The sequence below is a fragment of the Rhincodon typus genome, chromosome 3 (assembly GCF_021869965.1).
Source record: "Rhincodon typus isolate 14 chromosome 3, sRhiTyp1.1, whole genome shotgun sequence".
NCBI classification, from domain to species: Eukaryota; Metazoa; Chordata; class Chondrichthyes; order Orectolobiformes; family Rhincodontidae; genus Rhincodon; species Rhincodon typus.
Genome location: NC_063334.1, coordinates 83,109,712 through 83,127,125, shown reverse-complemented (window position 1 = coordinate 83,127,125; position 17,414 = coordinate 83,109,712). Strand labels below are relative to the sequence as shown.

General features: G+C 38.6%; 1 protein-coding gene across 7 annotated transcripts in view; it reads right to left on the bottom strand.

Annotated features, from left to right (window-relative positions):
- Nucleotides 1–7,091: 7,091 nt before the first annotated feature.
- Nucleotides 7,092–17,414, bottom strand: part of kiaa0825 (KIAA0825 ortholog) — a 357,628-nt gene continuing 347,305 nt past the window's right edge. For 4 of the 7 annotated variants that reach the window (XM_048595037.1, XM_048595040.1, XM_048595038.1 and 1 more), the window contains 2 exons: nt 8,012–8,104; nt 7,092–7,725 (listed from right to left, as the gene is read on the bottom strand). In XM_048595037.1, coding sequence (XP_048450994.1) covers nt 7,713–7,725; nt 8,012–8,104 — 106 coding nt within the window. In that variant the 3' untranslated portion in view covers nt 7,092–7,712. Of the gene's footprint in view, nt 8,105–17,414 lie in introns of all 7 variants that reach the window. The other 3 variants (XM_048595041.1, XM_048595046.1, XR_007261761.1) reach the window with 3 other exon arrangements.

Here is a 17,414-nt window from a genome sequence, read left to right as displayed (position 1 = left end):
AGGGTCTAGGCCGAAACGTCAGCCTTCCTGCTCCTCTGATGCTGCTTGGCCTGCTGTGTTCATCCAGCTCTATACCTTGTTATCTCTACCCTCCTAGCCAAGCTGCTTCAGTGCAGCTACAATGCTGGTATTTGCCTGACAATATAAAAAACTACCCTGGTCTGTACTGTCCACAAAATGCAATACAAATCCAACCCAGTCATTTACCACCTTATCAATCAACTCTTGATTATATGTAAAGTGGTGAAAAGGGTCATCGACAGTGCTATCAAGTGGTACTTTCTCAGCAATAACATACTCACTGACACTTAGATTGGGTTGTATCAGGGCCACTTAGAACCTGACCTTCTGACAGCCTTTGTTTAAACATGAAGGAAAGAGCTCACCCCAAGAAGTGAGGTGACAGTAACTGCCATGTATGCTGTCAAGAAGACCAAGCATAGCTGGAGTCAGTAGGAATCATGGTAAAACTCACTATTTCAACTCCAGTTTGGAATCATACATAGCACAAAGGAAGATGGTTGTGGTTGACGGAGGTCAATCATCTCAGTTCCAGGGCATCACTGCAAGATTCCTCACTGTAGTGTCCTCAGCAACTTCAGCGATAACCTTGTCACCATCATGTGTCATAAATGTGGATAATTGACAATGACTACACAATATTCAGCACCATTTGTGACTTCTTTAGATATTGAAGCAGACTGTGTCCATCTTCAATAAGACCCGGACAACACCCAAGCTTGGGTTGATTAGTGGTAAGCAATATTAACACCACACAAATGCCAGACAATGACAATGTCCAACAAGGGAGAATTTAACCATCTCCTCTTGATATTCAATAGCATTTTCATTGCTGTATCCTTCACCATCAACGTCCTGAGAGTTACCATTTATCAACATATGAACTGGAAATGCTATATAAATACTGTGTCTACTACTGTAGCTTAGAGACTAGGAATTCTGCAGTGAGTTACTCAACATTTGTCTTTTCAAATCCAGTTCACTATCTGCAAGAAAGAATGTGTTGGTTTACATTCCATTTATCCGGATGGATACAGCTCCAACACTCAAGAAGCTTGACACCATCCAGGACAAAGCACCCCATTCAATTTGGCACTCTATCCACCACCTTGAACATTGATAGCCTCCATTATCGAGGCACATTGGCAGCACTGTGCACCATCCATAACTGATTGATTGATTGATTGATTTTATTGTCATGTGTACCGAAATATAGTGAAAAATTTTGCTTACGTGCGGTACAGGAAGATCACAGCAAGCAAAGGATGTACAGATCAAAAAGACTTAGAAGCATATAGGTTACATTGCACATTACATTATTTGAGACTTCAGTCCATTCAACAGTCTGATAACGGCCGGAAAGAAGCTGTTCCTGAACCTGCTTGCGCATGTGTTCAGTCTTCTGTAACTTCTGCCTGACGGAAGAGATTGTAGGAGGTCATTACCAGAGTGTGATTTATATAGCAGTTCCATTACAGCAACTCACCAAGTGTAGTTCAACAACACCTTGCTAATCTGTGAACCCTATCACCTAAATGACAAGGGCAACAGATGCATCAAACATCACCATCTATAAGTTCCCCTTCAAGCCACACAACATCATTGGATTGGGAACTATATCATCGTACCTCCAATATTACAAAGTCAAAATCCTGAAAATCCCTTCTTGACATCACTAGGTGTACCTACACCAAGGACAACAGCAGTTCAGGAAGGCAGCTCACTATCAAGTATGATTAGGGTTAAACAATAAATGCTGTTCTTGCTACCAATCCCCATATTCCATTAATAAATTTAAAAAATGCTAAAAATAAAGATTTTAAACTTGCTCTATTGAGGTATTGATCTTCCCCACTACAGAATGGGTTATCACCATTGGAGTTACTGATGAGTAGAAGATTGAGAACACAGCTTCCATCTCTGCCACAAAGAATAAAAACTAACGTTACAAAGAACTACCACAAATGAATAAAATAGCAAGAGGAAGGGCAAAGAGACCATGAAGCATAATACTTCTAAATAGGCACAAAGTATGATAATTACCAGATCTGAAGTCTAGGGAAACTATTACGGTCAGAGACTAACTGAAAAAGGTCTAATTATTGAAAAGACATCAAATTAAAATATTTTCATTTCCATAGTATCATTAGGAGAAAGCAAAATGTTTTAATATCATTAAACCAAAAACAAAAGACACTTGGACAGAAGGAGAAGAAGAATAATTCAGGATACAAAAGCAATATAACAGAAAATACAGAACATACTCAATTTCAGAATTAGATCAGAACCAGGGAGATTGATCAAAGTACCAGAGACTAATTCTGTGATGTTTAAGGCTTGTGGGGGACCTGTATGAATGCAAGTAGGATAGGCACAAAGACTTATGTTGTGGGGGTAGGGGCAGAATGCTGTCCAGTAGGGTTAACATTAGAAACAAACATAATTAGGATGTAATGATGACATCAGACTCACATGAGAAGATAGGTCTGGAAGAAAGGGTAGTTAGCCCAACATTTATTGCCCAACCCTAATTGCCATTGAGATCTAGTTCCAAATAGAGTTTTGATTTGACTTTGATTTGACTGCTACAAACATACAGTTGTACAGTGAAAAGTGTATAACATCACTACATAAGACACCATCATAGGTACAAGTACCTAGATTCAGAATCTTAAGAACAAGGTAGAAAGAAAGAACAAGTTAAAAATTAAACATTGCAATAATTATAGAATAGCATAAAGCATACTTAGTAAGGTTACAAGTTACATAGTATATACCATCTTAGTTTTAAGTAGAAAATAAAGAAATAAAGCTGAAAGTTCAAACATTACAGTCTTTTGTAAGTGCTCAGCCACAGTGGGATCACACTTTGAGAAATCACCTCGAGACCGCAAGTCCGCCATACTGGGCCACTAAGAGATTGCCATGCCAGGACAAAAGTCTGCTATGCTGAGCTGGGAGGTCACCACACTGGTATGCACTATGTAACTTGTAACCTTACTACGTATGCTTTATGCTATTCTATAATTATTGCAATGTTTAATTTTTAACTTTGTTCTTTCTTTCTACCTTGTACTTAAGATTCTGAATCTAGGTACTTGTACCTATGATGGTGTCTTATGTAGCGATGTCACTCACACCACCCAGGCACTGAGCCTGAGGCCTGGAAAAGAAAGAAGAGAGGGAAAAAAAACACAAAAGAGAGAAAAAAGGGAATGGACAGAGTGCATGAACTCTGTCTGAAACATCCAACTTCACCGCCATCTTTTATTACATAAAAAGAATTTATTTAAGTAGCATACTTTTAGGAAACCAAACAGTCATTAATCTACTATTTTTGAAGTAATATCTAGTAATTAGATAATGTTTGAAGACTGAATTCAGGATAGAAGTCATACTTTGGCTACATAAGGGCCTGGTTAGACAACCCTGGAGTACTGTGTGAGCAACTCTGAGTGTTATACCTTAGGAAGAATAAGGTGATCTTGGTAACAGTGCAGTGGAGGTTTACCAAAATGGAATCCGGACTCTAAAGGTTAAATTATGAAGAGAAATTAAATTATTTCTTTTGAGGTTAGAAATGTAAGGATTGATTTTATAAATTCAGAAAGTGATAAAGAGACAAACGGGGTAGGAAAAACTACTTCTGTTGGTTCAGGAACCCAGGACTTTGGAGACATTATTTAAAGATTAGAGCCATACATTTCAGGAATTAATTTAGGAAACATTTCTTTACAAAGTAAAAGTGTTGACAGCATAAATGAGGTGTTTCGACCTTCCTATACCTTTGGATTCTAGTGGCTGTGTTGCTGAAAACATGGATGTCAATTTTGAGGTGAATCAGCCCCTTATTGAAAAAGGTAAAGAAGATGTAAAGTTGTCTATTTTGTTTCACAGAACCTACCAATAAGATGCAAAAACAGAAACCACAGCCACAGTTGGATGGAAAAATTCCTCACAGAGGAGATGGTTGGTTCAATACTGGGAAGCAACAATAAAATCTTTAACTGGTTCAATCACAAATGAAAGCAAATGGAGGTTCAAAAATATCTACAGCCAATAAAGTGACAACAGAATCAAGAGCTCCAGGATTATTGAGTTAGAAAAAAATCTTCTCTCAGGAAAGAGGTTTTAGTGGTTCAATACAAATTCATAAATATTGAGCTTCAGGCAGGGTGAATTATGGCCATCTATGCTGGCAGAAGCCAATTATATATATAGCACATCTTGGCAATCTTGCAGAGAGAACACCAACATGAACTAGACATATTTTGAGAAAAACTTTAATCCTTGGGTACGGTCCATCAGGAGGTAATGTAACAGCAGCAAGTAGCTAATTAAATGTGATCCAGAAAAAAGGAGATATTTAAATCCAAATTGGATCTAGTCAGTTTTCAACATTCAGAAAGCATTAATCTACACAAATGGTAGCTAGAGGCTGCACAAGAAACACATCAGCAAGCCACGGATATGCTGAAAAGCTTTTCCAACCAAAACCTTGACCAAACTACTGAGCTTCTAGACATGCTGAATGCCTTGACAAAGCTTAGAGCATCAGAATGAGCTTGAAACAAGAATTAGCACGGTCTAAATGAATCATACGACTGAATTAAAAGTCTAGCTGTTAGCAGTCAAACAACATAATTAAATCTAGACAGCAGAAAACAAAAAGCTTGTGGAACATTTACAGAAATCTTAACACATACAACAAGTGTTCCACAGAATTGATTCAACAGGGATATCGTTTGAGAAAAAATCCTCTCTGTTGCAGAAATAGCCAGAATTCCAAGATCACAGTGAATGATTAGATGAAAAAAACTTTCTGCTCTTGTCAATGAGACAACTGGGACAGAACCCGAAATTTCTCCTCTCTTGTTAATGACAGAGATCACCTGCACAATGAGGTTGAGCTTTCAAGTCAGCAGGTCAAAATACTACACAGGAATTTCCAATTGATCCTGTTCCAACAGTTTATTATGTTGTCAGTTATGTTGCAGTTCTACATTCTCAGGAGTTCCTGAGATATCATGACTGCAACCTTATAGTGCAGAAATTATAAAAGTGCGATCACCACCTTCATAAATAGAAATTTGTACCCGATAAGTAATGGAGAAATCCTCACAAATGCTGTAGCCCATGAACAAGTCACTGTAGACCTGTCTTTCCTTTCCACCAATGTACTAGTACTCCAAGGAAAAAGAACACGTGTACTGGAAGCGATAATGTTGTTGGAGATTAGTCCCTTAAGCAAAAGGGACTTGTTGGTGGGGTGGGGGGTGGGCGGTGCTGGTAAGACTTCATGGTCAGATTAATGGTTAAAAAAATCTACTATAAATGAACTTGGGAGGTGAGATGTAGGATAAAGGTATAATTCCCTTTTTAAAGCTTTACTCAAGTACAGTTGCTGAGCAAGAGCGAAAGGAGCTGTGCTATAGTGACGTCAGATCACACGGAATTGTGCTTGTTGGGTTCCAGATGAGATGCTCTCTCTTATCATCTCTTGTAAATAGTTATATCCAATGTAGCTTGTTAGTGTTCATTCAAATGAGTGTGAATCTCATCTGATTACAACCTATACTGCTTATTTGTGTTTTTGTAGATCTTCGGCAGAAATTATGGTGGGAGATAGTGGCAACACTTGTGGAAATTCAATGGCATTGTGCAGAAAAGTACAAAATACACAAAATTAAAATGAACTATGGCTATCTCCTGTGATGTTTACAGTGGGTACTTGAGATTGTTTGTAACATAAAAATTGAGGACTGTTGAGACTTCTAACGCAATTGGTAGTTATCCGTGTTTGGGAAGCTGATTGTGTAGACAGAGCGTGTAATGTTGAAGATTACTTCCTGTGATCTGTGTGCTCCATATTTTCTCTATGATCCTATTCCAAAAATTGGTGAAGTTGCAGAAAGTGGGAGAAAGGTTGTCAAAGGCTATAACAGGATATAGATCAGGTGGAAAGTTGGGTGGAGAAATGACAGATGGACTTCAATCTGGTTAAATGTGAGGTGATGCATTTTGGGAGGTCAAATGCAAGAGGAATGTATACAGTAAAATGGGAGCATCGATATACAGAGAAATCTTTGAGTGCAAGTTCATATCTCTCTGAAAGCGGCAATACAAGTGAATAATGTAGAAAAGAAGGTGTACGGCATGCTTACCTTCATCGGTTAGAACATTAAGTATAAAAGTAGGCAAGTTATGTGGTAACTATAAAACTTTAGTCAGGGCATATTTGGAGAATTGTGTGCAGTTTTGGTTGCCACATTATGACAAGGATGTGGAGGCTTTGGACAGGGTGCAAAAGAGGTTTACCAGGATGTTGCCTAGAACGGAGTATATTAGCTGTAAGGAAAGGTGGGGCAAACTTGGATTGTCTTCCCCAGAGTATCAGAGGCAGAGGGGCAATCTGATAGAAGGATATAAAATTATAACAGGTGCAGATGGGGTAAGTAGTCAAAGTCTTTTTTCCCAGGGTGGAAATGTCAAATACTAGGGAGGACATAGGTTTAAAGTGTGAAGTGGTAAGTTTAAAGCAGGTGTGTGAGGCAAGTTCTTTATGCAGAGAGTGGTAAATGCCTGGAACATGCTGCCAAGTGAGGTCGTAGAAGCAGATATTACAGCAATGTTTAAGAGACATATAGACAGAGACATGAACAGGCACGGAATAGAAGGATATGGACCATGTGCAGGCAGATGACATTAGTTGAAAATTGAAACATGGTTGGCCCATATCTGTCCCAAAGAGCCTGTTCCTGTGCCTTACTGTTCTATGTATGTTCAATGTATGTTCCACTTATGTATTTTGTGCTACTGATGTACCCTCCATAAAGGCTGCTCAGACAGAATTTGTATTTTTCAGATAGTTTGGTCAATCCTGTTTTGAAAATCAGCATCTTTCATTTCGTGGAATCATCAATACCAAGCTATTTTTTGATTCACAACAATTTCAGAATGCTGCATTATTTTGTCAGTAATGGTCCATTGATTTAATAGAAATCAGCTTTCTTCACAAATTTTGCTTTACAGTGCTAAAATCCTTGGAACAACAATAAACACACATTAGGTACTGTAGCAAAATTAAGAATTTTAATGGAATTGAAATTTTACTAACCACAGTTTAACACTTTACATTTATTTCCATCAGATTTGTCCTCCGGTTGCTCTAGCGCAGCTCCCACATTCGCTATGAGCAGGTTTTTTTTAGATTGCTGGTGTTTGTTTCCATTGTTTACAGCCTCATGTTCTATTGCCTACATTCCACAAAACATTGACAGAGACAATAATATCTCTCTGATCTGTTATTCTAGATCAAATCTACTGGAGGAATTCTAATAAAAATAACTGAACACATTCCATTGAAGGCATTATATAATGCCTACAGGATTATTTAAAACAAACTTCAAGAAACTATACTTCTTTAAAAATATACAAGTCAATTCTAACATCAAGATGCAGAGTGATTTATTATAAAGACATGGAAAGGAGTACAGTAACTACCCTCACCCAACATTCACAAACATGCATTTCCAGCAGGGGCCACTAATGATCAGGAGCAGACATAGTGAGTGTTGTTTCTCTTCCAGCAGGAATGATGCCAAGTCTAAAGGTGGCGTTACCTTGTTGGTGAAGATCAGTGAATTAATGTAGACTTTGTATAAACTGGGGGCATTCCTGTTCTGTATAGTTCAGTTGTGCACCCTTTAAGTGATCAGAAGGACAATTGAGAACATGTAATTCGAACTGAATATAAAGGCATATAAAATTTTAACGTATAAAAATTCAATTGGTTTCTTCAGAATTCAATGTAAATCCAAATTAACACATCAGATTGCATGTTTTGACAATATAGCTAATAGATAACTTCCTCGGAGAATAAGACATGTTTAGTTACTGTTCATGTTCTTCTATTGCTGCATATTTTTTGATAAAACATTTAACCATTCAGCTGGGTGGAAAGCAATAACAGCAAAATTGAACACCCTACGTTTGTCTGTCCTTGCTAAAATACAGCTTTTGCAGATTTTCTACCATATCCTGTTCTTTGGCATCAAGAGTTCTGTCAGCTTGCATTTCCCACCTGGAAGATATAATCAACAATATTTATAACAGATTTACAATAGCTCTTGATCAGTTTATATATTATCTGAAAAAAAAAGTATTCACATATTTGATAAAATGCATTAAAATGTAAATAAATTTCTCATCAGGCTAATATCAGCAAAACTAAGTTATTGTTTAGGGTCAACATTGCCAAGAATAAGTTGAATCTACCTACATGCTTTGTTTTAGAAAATCAACTATTTTTCACATCCATTCTTTTTTAGTGCAATGGGTAATGGGAACCACACAGCCACTAAATCTAAACTTTCACTGTCTGACTGACCAAATTTTAACTGTGATTGTCAACTGTGGCTCCGTTGCACTTTAACCTCTGAGCTACAAAGCTCTGGGTTCAAATCCCACTCCAAGATTTGAACATGAAAATCTAGACTGAAACTGCAGTGTTAAGTGAGTGCTACACTGTAGTGGTGCTGAATTTAGATATTCAATCAAGGCCCTCTCTTCCCTATCAGGTGAATATAAGTGATGCTTTGGTTGTATTTTGAACATGATCGGGACAATTAACCCAGCATTCTAGTCAATATTTAATATTACAAAAGCAGATTATCTTGTCATTATAACAGCTGTTTCTGGGAGCTTGCTATGTGTGAATTGGTTGCTGTGTTTCTGACATTACAACAGTGACTACTCTTCAAAAATATTCAATTGATTGTAAAGTGTTTTAAGATATTTGGTGCTCATGGAAAATGATATATGAATGGAAGCTTTTTAATTTTCAATTGTCATAAATGTCCTCTACTGATGAGAAGCTTTATTCTGGGACAATAGGATGCAAAGTTATCGAGGGACTCAATGCCTCTATCACACAGTTTTGCCCTTGGATCAGACCAGTAGGAAATTTTAGCTTCTAATTCACTGTTGTGGTGGTGGCCTGTTCACTTTTTGTGCAGCCTTATGCAAATGGTATTTTTTTTGTCATTGACATAGTATTGAGAATATGCAAACTGGTGGAGCTGTAGCACAGATTCGTCAGTGAACCACTTCTTATTCACATATTAAAAGTACAGTGACTTTTCCTATGCAATACACAAATGGTTGTATTCATAATTAGGGCAGAAACTAAGAAACACTAGTTTGCTAATAAAAACTAGACATTTTAAAATGTTTAATGAGCATCATGTTTTGAGCATGGTACTTGTTCAGATATTACTATCAAACTAAATTTTAAAAAAAACTAGCATCATCTTTTGGAATTGTACACTAACATAACACTATGAAATAATTAATTTTGAAATAAAAATGCTTAAATACACATGGACTTTTTTCATTGTTATTGGCTTGACGACTGCACTGTCTGTGCAACACATGACCATGTTGTGCCACAGACAGGGATGCAAATGACTTGCTCGAAATGCAAGGGACAACAGGATAGAGGAAGGGTAAAAACAGCAAAATTACCAGGGATCTCACTCCTGTTGATTTCAACACAAAATGGCCATTGATCCATTCTTTTGGGAAAACTTAAGGTGAGAAGCAAATGACAGAGACATACATGGTTAAAAATCATGGTGTGTTCTATAAGTTGTGACTGTCCTGGAAAATCTCAATTGCCAAACAATGATAATATTATAAATTAATAACAAAAACTGATATTGCTGGAATGACTTAGCAGGTCTGGCAACCTCTGGAGAGAAAGCAGGGTTAATATTTTGGGACCAGTGAATCCTTCACCAGAACTGATTTTAGCTAGGAAAAGATTGGTATGTATGCTGAAGATGGGTTGGGGGTAGAGGGGAAGAGTAAATGATAAGTGGAGACAGAGCCCAGAGAGACAGAAGAGCAGTGGGCAAAGGAATGGTTAAAGGTCAGCCTGAGGGACAGTGGATTATTTGTGGTCATAGCCCATGTGATGACAACATCTGGTGTCTGGATGTTTGATAAAGTGTATTAATGGACTTCTTTGAACCAATGCAAGTTTCTTCTTTCAATATTTGGGGTGTGCTTGACTGGTGGAATCCAGATGGTTTCTGCTGGTGGAATATAATGAAACTGTTCTAAACCTATCAAAATATCACCTAATGTTTGTGAATATGAAGTAGAGTGTCTGATAAATTTGACTGAATGAAGTGTCAGCGAAGGATGATTGACGTAGTGTGGCTAATGTATATATGGCCTTTCAGAAGGTATTTTTTAAAAAGTCTTCATTCATGGTATTTGGGTGTTGCTGGCTGGGCCAGTGTTTATTACCCATCTCTAGTTGACCCTGAGAAGCCGATGGTGAGATACTTTCTTGAACCGGTGCATTCCATGTGCTGTAGGTCAATCTACAATACTGCTAAGGAGGGAATTCCAGGAATATGGCACAACAATACTGAAAGAAATGCAACATTTTTTAGTCAGGATTATGAGTGGCATGGAGGAAACTCGCAGGTGATGGTGTTCCCATGCATCTGTTACTCTGGGTGGTAGTGGTCATGGATTTGCAAGGTGCTAAGGATCTTTGATGAATTTCTGCAGTGCATCTTGTAGATAGAACACTCTGCTACTACCAGCGTCAGTGATGAAGGGAATGGATGTTGTGGATGCGGTGCTAATCAAGTGGGCTGCTTTTTTCTGAATGGTGTTTAGTTTCATGAGTATTGTTGGAATTGCACTCATCCAAGTCAGTATAGCAAGCAAAGAGAGAAAAATGAAAACTGAAAGAACTGTGGATGTTGTAACAAAAACAGAAATTTGCTGGGAAAGCTAAACAGGTCTGGCAGCATCTCGAAGAGAAGTCAGAGTTAATGTTTCGAGTCTGGTGACCCTTCCTCAGTTCTAAAGAAGGGTCACTGGACCAGAAACATTAATTCTGATTTCCTTTGAGATGCTGCCAGAGAGAGAAAAGTATTTGGGCAGACAAAGGAATGGATGAAGGTGAGCCGGAGGGAATCAATAGCTGCTAATGGGGACCGTTCGAGACTGACAGTGGATTGCTCATGGTCGTAGCCCATGTGATGACAAGGTCTGGTGTGTGGGTGTTTGATGTAGTGTATTAACGGACATCGATGAATCAATGCAATTTCCTTCTCTCAATGTTTGAGGTACTCTTGACTGGTGGAATCTATCCAGATGGTTTATTGTGGTGCAATATGATAAAAAAAATGTTCTAAACCTATCATCTGTCACCTCTCTCTTTTAGATGATGGATAGGTTTTGGGGAGTCAGGAGGTGAATTACATGCTGCTGTATTCCTAGCCTCTGACCTGCTGTTGTGGCCACTGTGTATATATGGCTAGCCCTGTTTACTTTCTAATCAGTATTAATCCCCAAGAAGTTTATAGCAGGGGATTTGATGATGCTAATGTCATTGACTCTCAAGGGGTGGTGGTTCGATTGTGTCTTACTGGAGATGGTCATTGCCTGGTATTTATATGACATGTATGTTATTTGCCACTTTTGATCCCAAACCTGGATATTTTCCAGGTCTTGCTGCATTTGCGCATGGGCTGCTTCAGTATCTGAGGAATCACAACGGTGCTGAATGTTATGCAATCATTGGTGAATGTACCACTTCTGAACTTTTCATGGAGCAAAGGTCATTGATGAAGCAGATGAAGATGGTTTGGTCTAGGTCACTACGTTGAGGAATTCATACAAAAGATGCCATGGAGCTGAGATGATTGACCTCCAACAACCACAACCATCTTCCTATGTGTCAGGTTTGACTGCAATCAGCACAGAGCTTTCCACCAAAATCCAGTTTTGTTAGGGCTCTTTGATGCCACTTGTAAGGTGCATTAGACAATAATTATTATTTATTCCAGCAATAAACATTTACTATATAGATATATTTTTTTCGTTCATTTGTGAGTTCAGCAAAATGAACTCCAAGCTACATAGATTGACCCTATATCTTTATATTTCTGCCTTTAAGTGATCCAATTTTATGCAGGAATACAGTGGCTGGTGCCTTGAACTCCAATAAATTAATTTAAGACTTTGCTTTAAAGATTACACCAGCACACATGACAAGTCATATCAGTTAGTTGATTTTTATTTTTCCCTTAAGTCTTCGTTAATTTCCTGTTAACCATGATTAGATAAAGCATTTTACCCTTTTGTGTTATTTAGACATCATGACTCATAATTAGAAAGTAATCTGCAAAGCTTAGTTACCTTTAATATTACATTTTGAAATGGAAGAGGTCGTTTGTAATAGGAATTAAACCGCTCAGCACATTTACTATTACTACGACTTTATTATTTTAAAAACTGAGCCCATTTAATTTTTAGAAATGTGTATTCTTTAAGCCACTAAATCAATAAAGTTTCCTGTTGACTGAAAATTCTATTTTACAAGTTTATTGTAAAAATATGTTCCCTTAGTTTTCTATCATTTATGTATCTTGCTTCTTTGATAGTGATAATTGCATAAATAACAGTAAAGAAACATCTAAACAGAACAGAGTAATTTCTGGTTCCTTTAACAAATCTGTTGAAATTATCTTCCTTAGATAATTAACCCTTTCTCTTTTCCTGATATTGTGTTTGTAACCAAAGTGCCTCATGTTTGGTATCTGAATATTTCAGCTTGCAAAAAAAAATCAAGCATAAACTTTTGGCTGAATTTAGATAAAGCATTTGGTTCATTGTACTAAGTTTATTTAGTCCCATTTGTTAATCCACCATAACTGGGGCATGATTTGTGTGATAAGTGCAACGTACTTCTTGAAATAAAAATCTAGAAGTTGGAATGAATCCTTAACACATGATAGTTGAATTGGTCCTCTTTACTGATCTGCTTAGCTCAGTGACAAAAACATAAAAATTTGTCAATTTAAATATACACACAGGTTCCAGAAACAAGCTAGTTACATTAACACTTTAAATCAGAAATAAAACAATCACCTAAAATGGTTGCTAAAGAATATTCTAATCAGAGAGGCATAGAGTCATGCAGCACTGAAGAGGCCCATCGATCTGCACAGACATAACAATATAATCCCAGCATAGCCTTGAAAGTTATGACATTTCAAGTGCTCGATCATGTCTATTTTTAAAGGTTATGAGGTTTCCTGCCTCTACTACCATCTGAGGCAATGCATTCCAGATTCCCACCATCTGCTGATGAAAATGTTTTTCCTCAAAACCGCTGTAAACGTCCTGTCCTTCACCTTCAAATTATGTCCCTTGTAACTGACTCTTCAACTGGGGAAAGTAGCAGCTTCCTGTTCACCTTGTCGTGCTTCTCATAATCTTATACACCCCAATCTGGGCCCCCTCATTCTTTTCTGCACTGAAGAAAATAACCTGAGCCTATCTGCCCTCTCTTTGTAACTAAATGCTTCATTCCAGGCAACATCCTGATGAACCTGTAGTGACTGCATTGATGTCAGTCAGGTGGATCCACAGAGTATGAGTTCCCTAATTGGGGCTGTTAACCTGGTCAAATCAGGGAGCCCAGGCTGACAGATATAAACAGGAGTGTCAGGGGTTCTACTCATTGTAGCAGCCAGCTCTGTGCTAGCTGGGTCAGTGTCTTGTATTATGCACATGTCAATAAGGGTAACTTGCTGACAGGATACTAGCCTTCGTGGCATTATTTCAGTGGTGACAAGACTGAGAATGGCCAGGTAAACCCTGGACTTGGTTACATGCTGACTATGCCGGTCCTTTCACAGGCTCTATTTTTATAGTACTGTGGACGCCATTCAAATTGGTTGGACGTGCAGTTTACTTCAGGGTACGAGGTTTGGTGTCAAAACCATAGAAATGGCCCTGTATTGGTAAAAGGCACGGTCGACATAAGGTCAGGTTTCATGACATACAAAGTTTGGATAGATGAGGCAGTCCTGAACAAGTACATGGGTCACGTGAAAGCTGAAACCTCGCAAATGGGGCAGGAGCAAAACATACCCAGCCCCTCAGAAAATTCGGTAAGGCCGTCAGGACCCATGGGATTTCCCCACAACACAGCATTGAAGAAACCTCCGAGGATGAGATGAACAGGGCGGACGTAGCAGCTTCGACGCTGTTACCACCTGAAGATTAGCTTCAGCTGAGATGCTCCAGACACAAGAAGTGAGTTATAGTCAGATATACACCGCCAGTATCCGAGGCAGAGTCCGAGGTACTGGACCTGGTGCGAAAGCGCCTCAGGAGAAACTACAGGAAAGCAGATGGGCCTACATCACAGGATTTAAAGGGGGAGGGATTTAGTGATTATAATGATGTCAGCCATGTGTATCTCAGATTATGAGTTCCCTAATTGGGGTTGTTAACCTGGTCCAGTCAGGGAGCCCTGGCAGATAGATATAAACAGCGGTGTCAAGGGTTCTGCTCACTCTAGGAGCCGACTCTGTGCTAGCTGGGTCAGTGCACTGTACTGTGCACATGTAAATGCAGTGACTTGTTGACGGGATACTGGCCTTCGTGGAGTTATTTCAAATCTCTCTGCACCCTCCAATGCAATCACATCCTTTCTATGGTGTGGCAACCAGAACTGCACACAGTACTCCAACTGTGGCCTAACCAAAGTTTTGTTCGGGTCCAACACAATCTCCATGCTGTTATAATCGATGAATGATAAAGGCAATTGTCCCGTATGTCTTCTAAACCACCGCATGAACCTGTCCTGCCACCTTCTGGGATCTGCAGATAAATGTCCCAAGGCCCCTTTGTGCTTCTGAGCTTCCAACTGTCCTGCCATTCATTTAGCACTCTCTTGTCTTGTTAAAACAGGACAACCTTAGAAGTAATTGTTTTTACAGGTTGCAGAAAACATGATATGCCTTACCTACTCAGCAAATATCCCTGAAGACAGATATTCATAACTGCCTGTAAGTTTTCTGTAAGAACTAAGTCTTTTAGGATCTGTACAAGTCTAACCAAAATTAGCTTACCATTTTCTTAAATATGAACTGTCTCAAATAACTTCGCTTCTTAATCTCACCACAGGTCCAGATAATGATCACTTGGACTTGTTATACTGTCAAACAAGTCCTTTGATAACTTACACCATAACTTTAGGATGAAAAAGCCTTGTTCAACTTCCTTTCTTGCTTAAATAAAAACAGAAAGTGCAGGAGAAACTCAGCAGGTCTGACAGCATTTGTGAAGAAGGAAACAGAGTTAATGTTACGAGTCCAATTTGAATCTTTTTCTGAACAAAACAGTCCTATTGGGCTCTAAACATTAATGCTTGTTTAATTTTTCATTTCCCTGTCCCCCTCACAATACACAGACATTTCATTGTTTTCCAAAGGATTTGGGATAGCTTTTGTGATTTTGAGCCTACATGGAGAATTACATGTACCTGTTTCTCAGTCCCTAAAGCGCCACCTCCCCACTTCAACAAATTGAATCTGATCACCACACCAGCTTAGGAATGTAGTCTGTGGTAGAAAAAGTCAAACAAATCAAATAAATCTGAGCAAGCTATCTCAGTTGTGAGTTTCTTGAATGACAATTTTTCTCTCACTGGGGATCGAATGTCGAGAAGCTAAAGAGACTAACAACAGAGGCTACACTGGGTGTGTCATTCTGTAAATTCACTAATGGCACCAGCCTGTTTCTTGAATTCCCCTTTATAATTTTCAAAGCATGCTCACCAAAAATATAGGCTAGTCTCTGAGCCCTTAAATGGTGGCACATTCTAATTTCACAATGGTACACGAAGTGACACTAATCGTTATCAAATTAGTGCAGCTATGCAGCTCCATGAACCCTGCCAAACAAATTTTGGTTGTGATAAATTAGTACAAAAAGTCTACTCTAAAGATATTTTAGCATTTGCATCAGTATTTAATCAGATTTTCTGCATGATCACCATAGTATCTCCACTCAAAAAATATCATTCATTAAAGAGTTGTCAATATTGGACAAATCCAAAGCTGGGATTTTAGTCAGGAATGGCATACAGTGACATCAACACACAATAAAAAAGTAAACAAGACTACTAGTGGCACACTGTGCCTTCACATAGTCAAAAGGCAACTAGCATTGATGTAGTTTTCTACCCCATTTTCATTATTCTCTTTTTTCTCATATCACAATTTCCTATTCATTTTTTCTTGTGCCGACATTTTCTCTTTCATATTTTTTCACTTTATATCTGCATGATTTGTGAATGCTTATTTGAGAGAATGAGAAACAATATTTTTAAGGTAGTATTCATGGTGGTAGTGAAAATCCTATAATAAATAAAACAAGCCATATAGTTTTAATAGATATTTTCCATGGCTGGGATCACCACATATCTACAACATTCTCATTTGCTCACAAGAGAGAGAAAGCAAAATAACTTCTCAAATATTAATCATTATAGTCCACGAGGTTAGAGTCATAGAGTCATACAGCACAGAACAGGCCCTTCAGCCTATTGAATTTGTGCCAACCAGCCTTTTTGCTCCTATGATGCTGCTTGGCCTGCTGTGTTCATCCAGCTCTGCACCTTGTTGTCTCTAACTACACTAATCTCACTTTCTAACACTTGGCCCATAGTCTTGAATGTTATGACATTTGAACTGCTCATCCCCATATACATTTTAAAGATTGTGAGGTTTCCTGTTTTTACTACCCACTGAAGCAGTGCATTCCAGATTCAATAGCCTCTGGGTGAATGTTTTTTTCCTTCATCTCCTTTAAATCTGTACTTCACCTTAAAATTATGACCCCTCATTGCTGATCCTTCAACTAGGGGGAACAGGTGCTTCCTCACCAACCTGTACATGCCCCTCATAAAGTTACACACCTCAACCAGGTATCCCCTCAGCCTTCCCCACTCCAAAGAAAACAACCTGAGCCTATCCAGCCTCTCTTCATAGCTAAAATGCTCCAACCTAGGCAACACCCCAGTGAATCCCCTCTGCATCCTCTGCAGTGCAATAACATCCTTCTTATCATGTAGAAACCAGAAATGCACACAGTATTCCAATTTCGTACAGCTCCAACATACTTCCCTGCTGTTATAATTAATGCCACACCTGATAAAGTCAAGTGTCCTGTATGCCTTCTTAACCACCCTACCAATCTGTCCAGCCGGCTTCAGGAATGTTCCAAGATCTTCTTCCTAACTATTGCCCACCCAGCCAGTCATAGTGTCATCCGCAAATTTAATTACCATTCCTCCCTACTTTCTCATTTATACCAATCATGAACAATAAGTGACCCAGCCAGTGGATACTGGCCTCGAGTCACCACAAACAACCTTGTACCTCCACCCTCTGTCTCCTACCACTGACCAATTTAGCTTGGGTCCCTTGTGCTTTTACCTTCTTTATCAATCTTACATTTGGGCCCTTAAAGGTTTTGCTGACATCCATGTCAACTGATGAAGTTGTTCG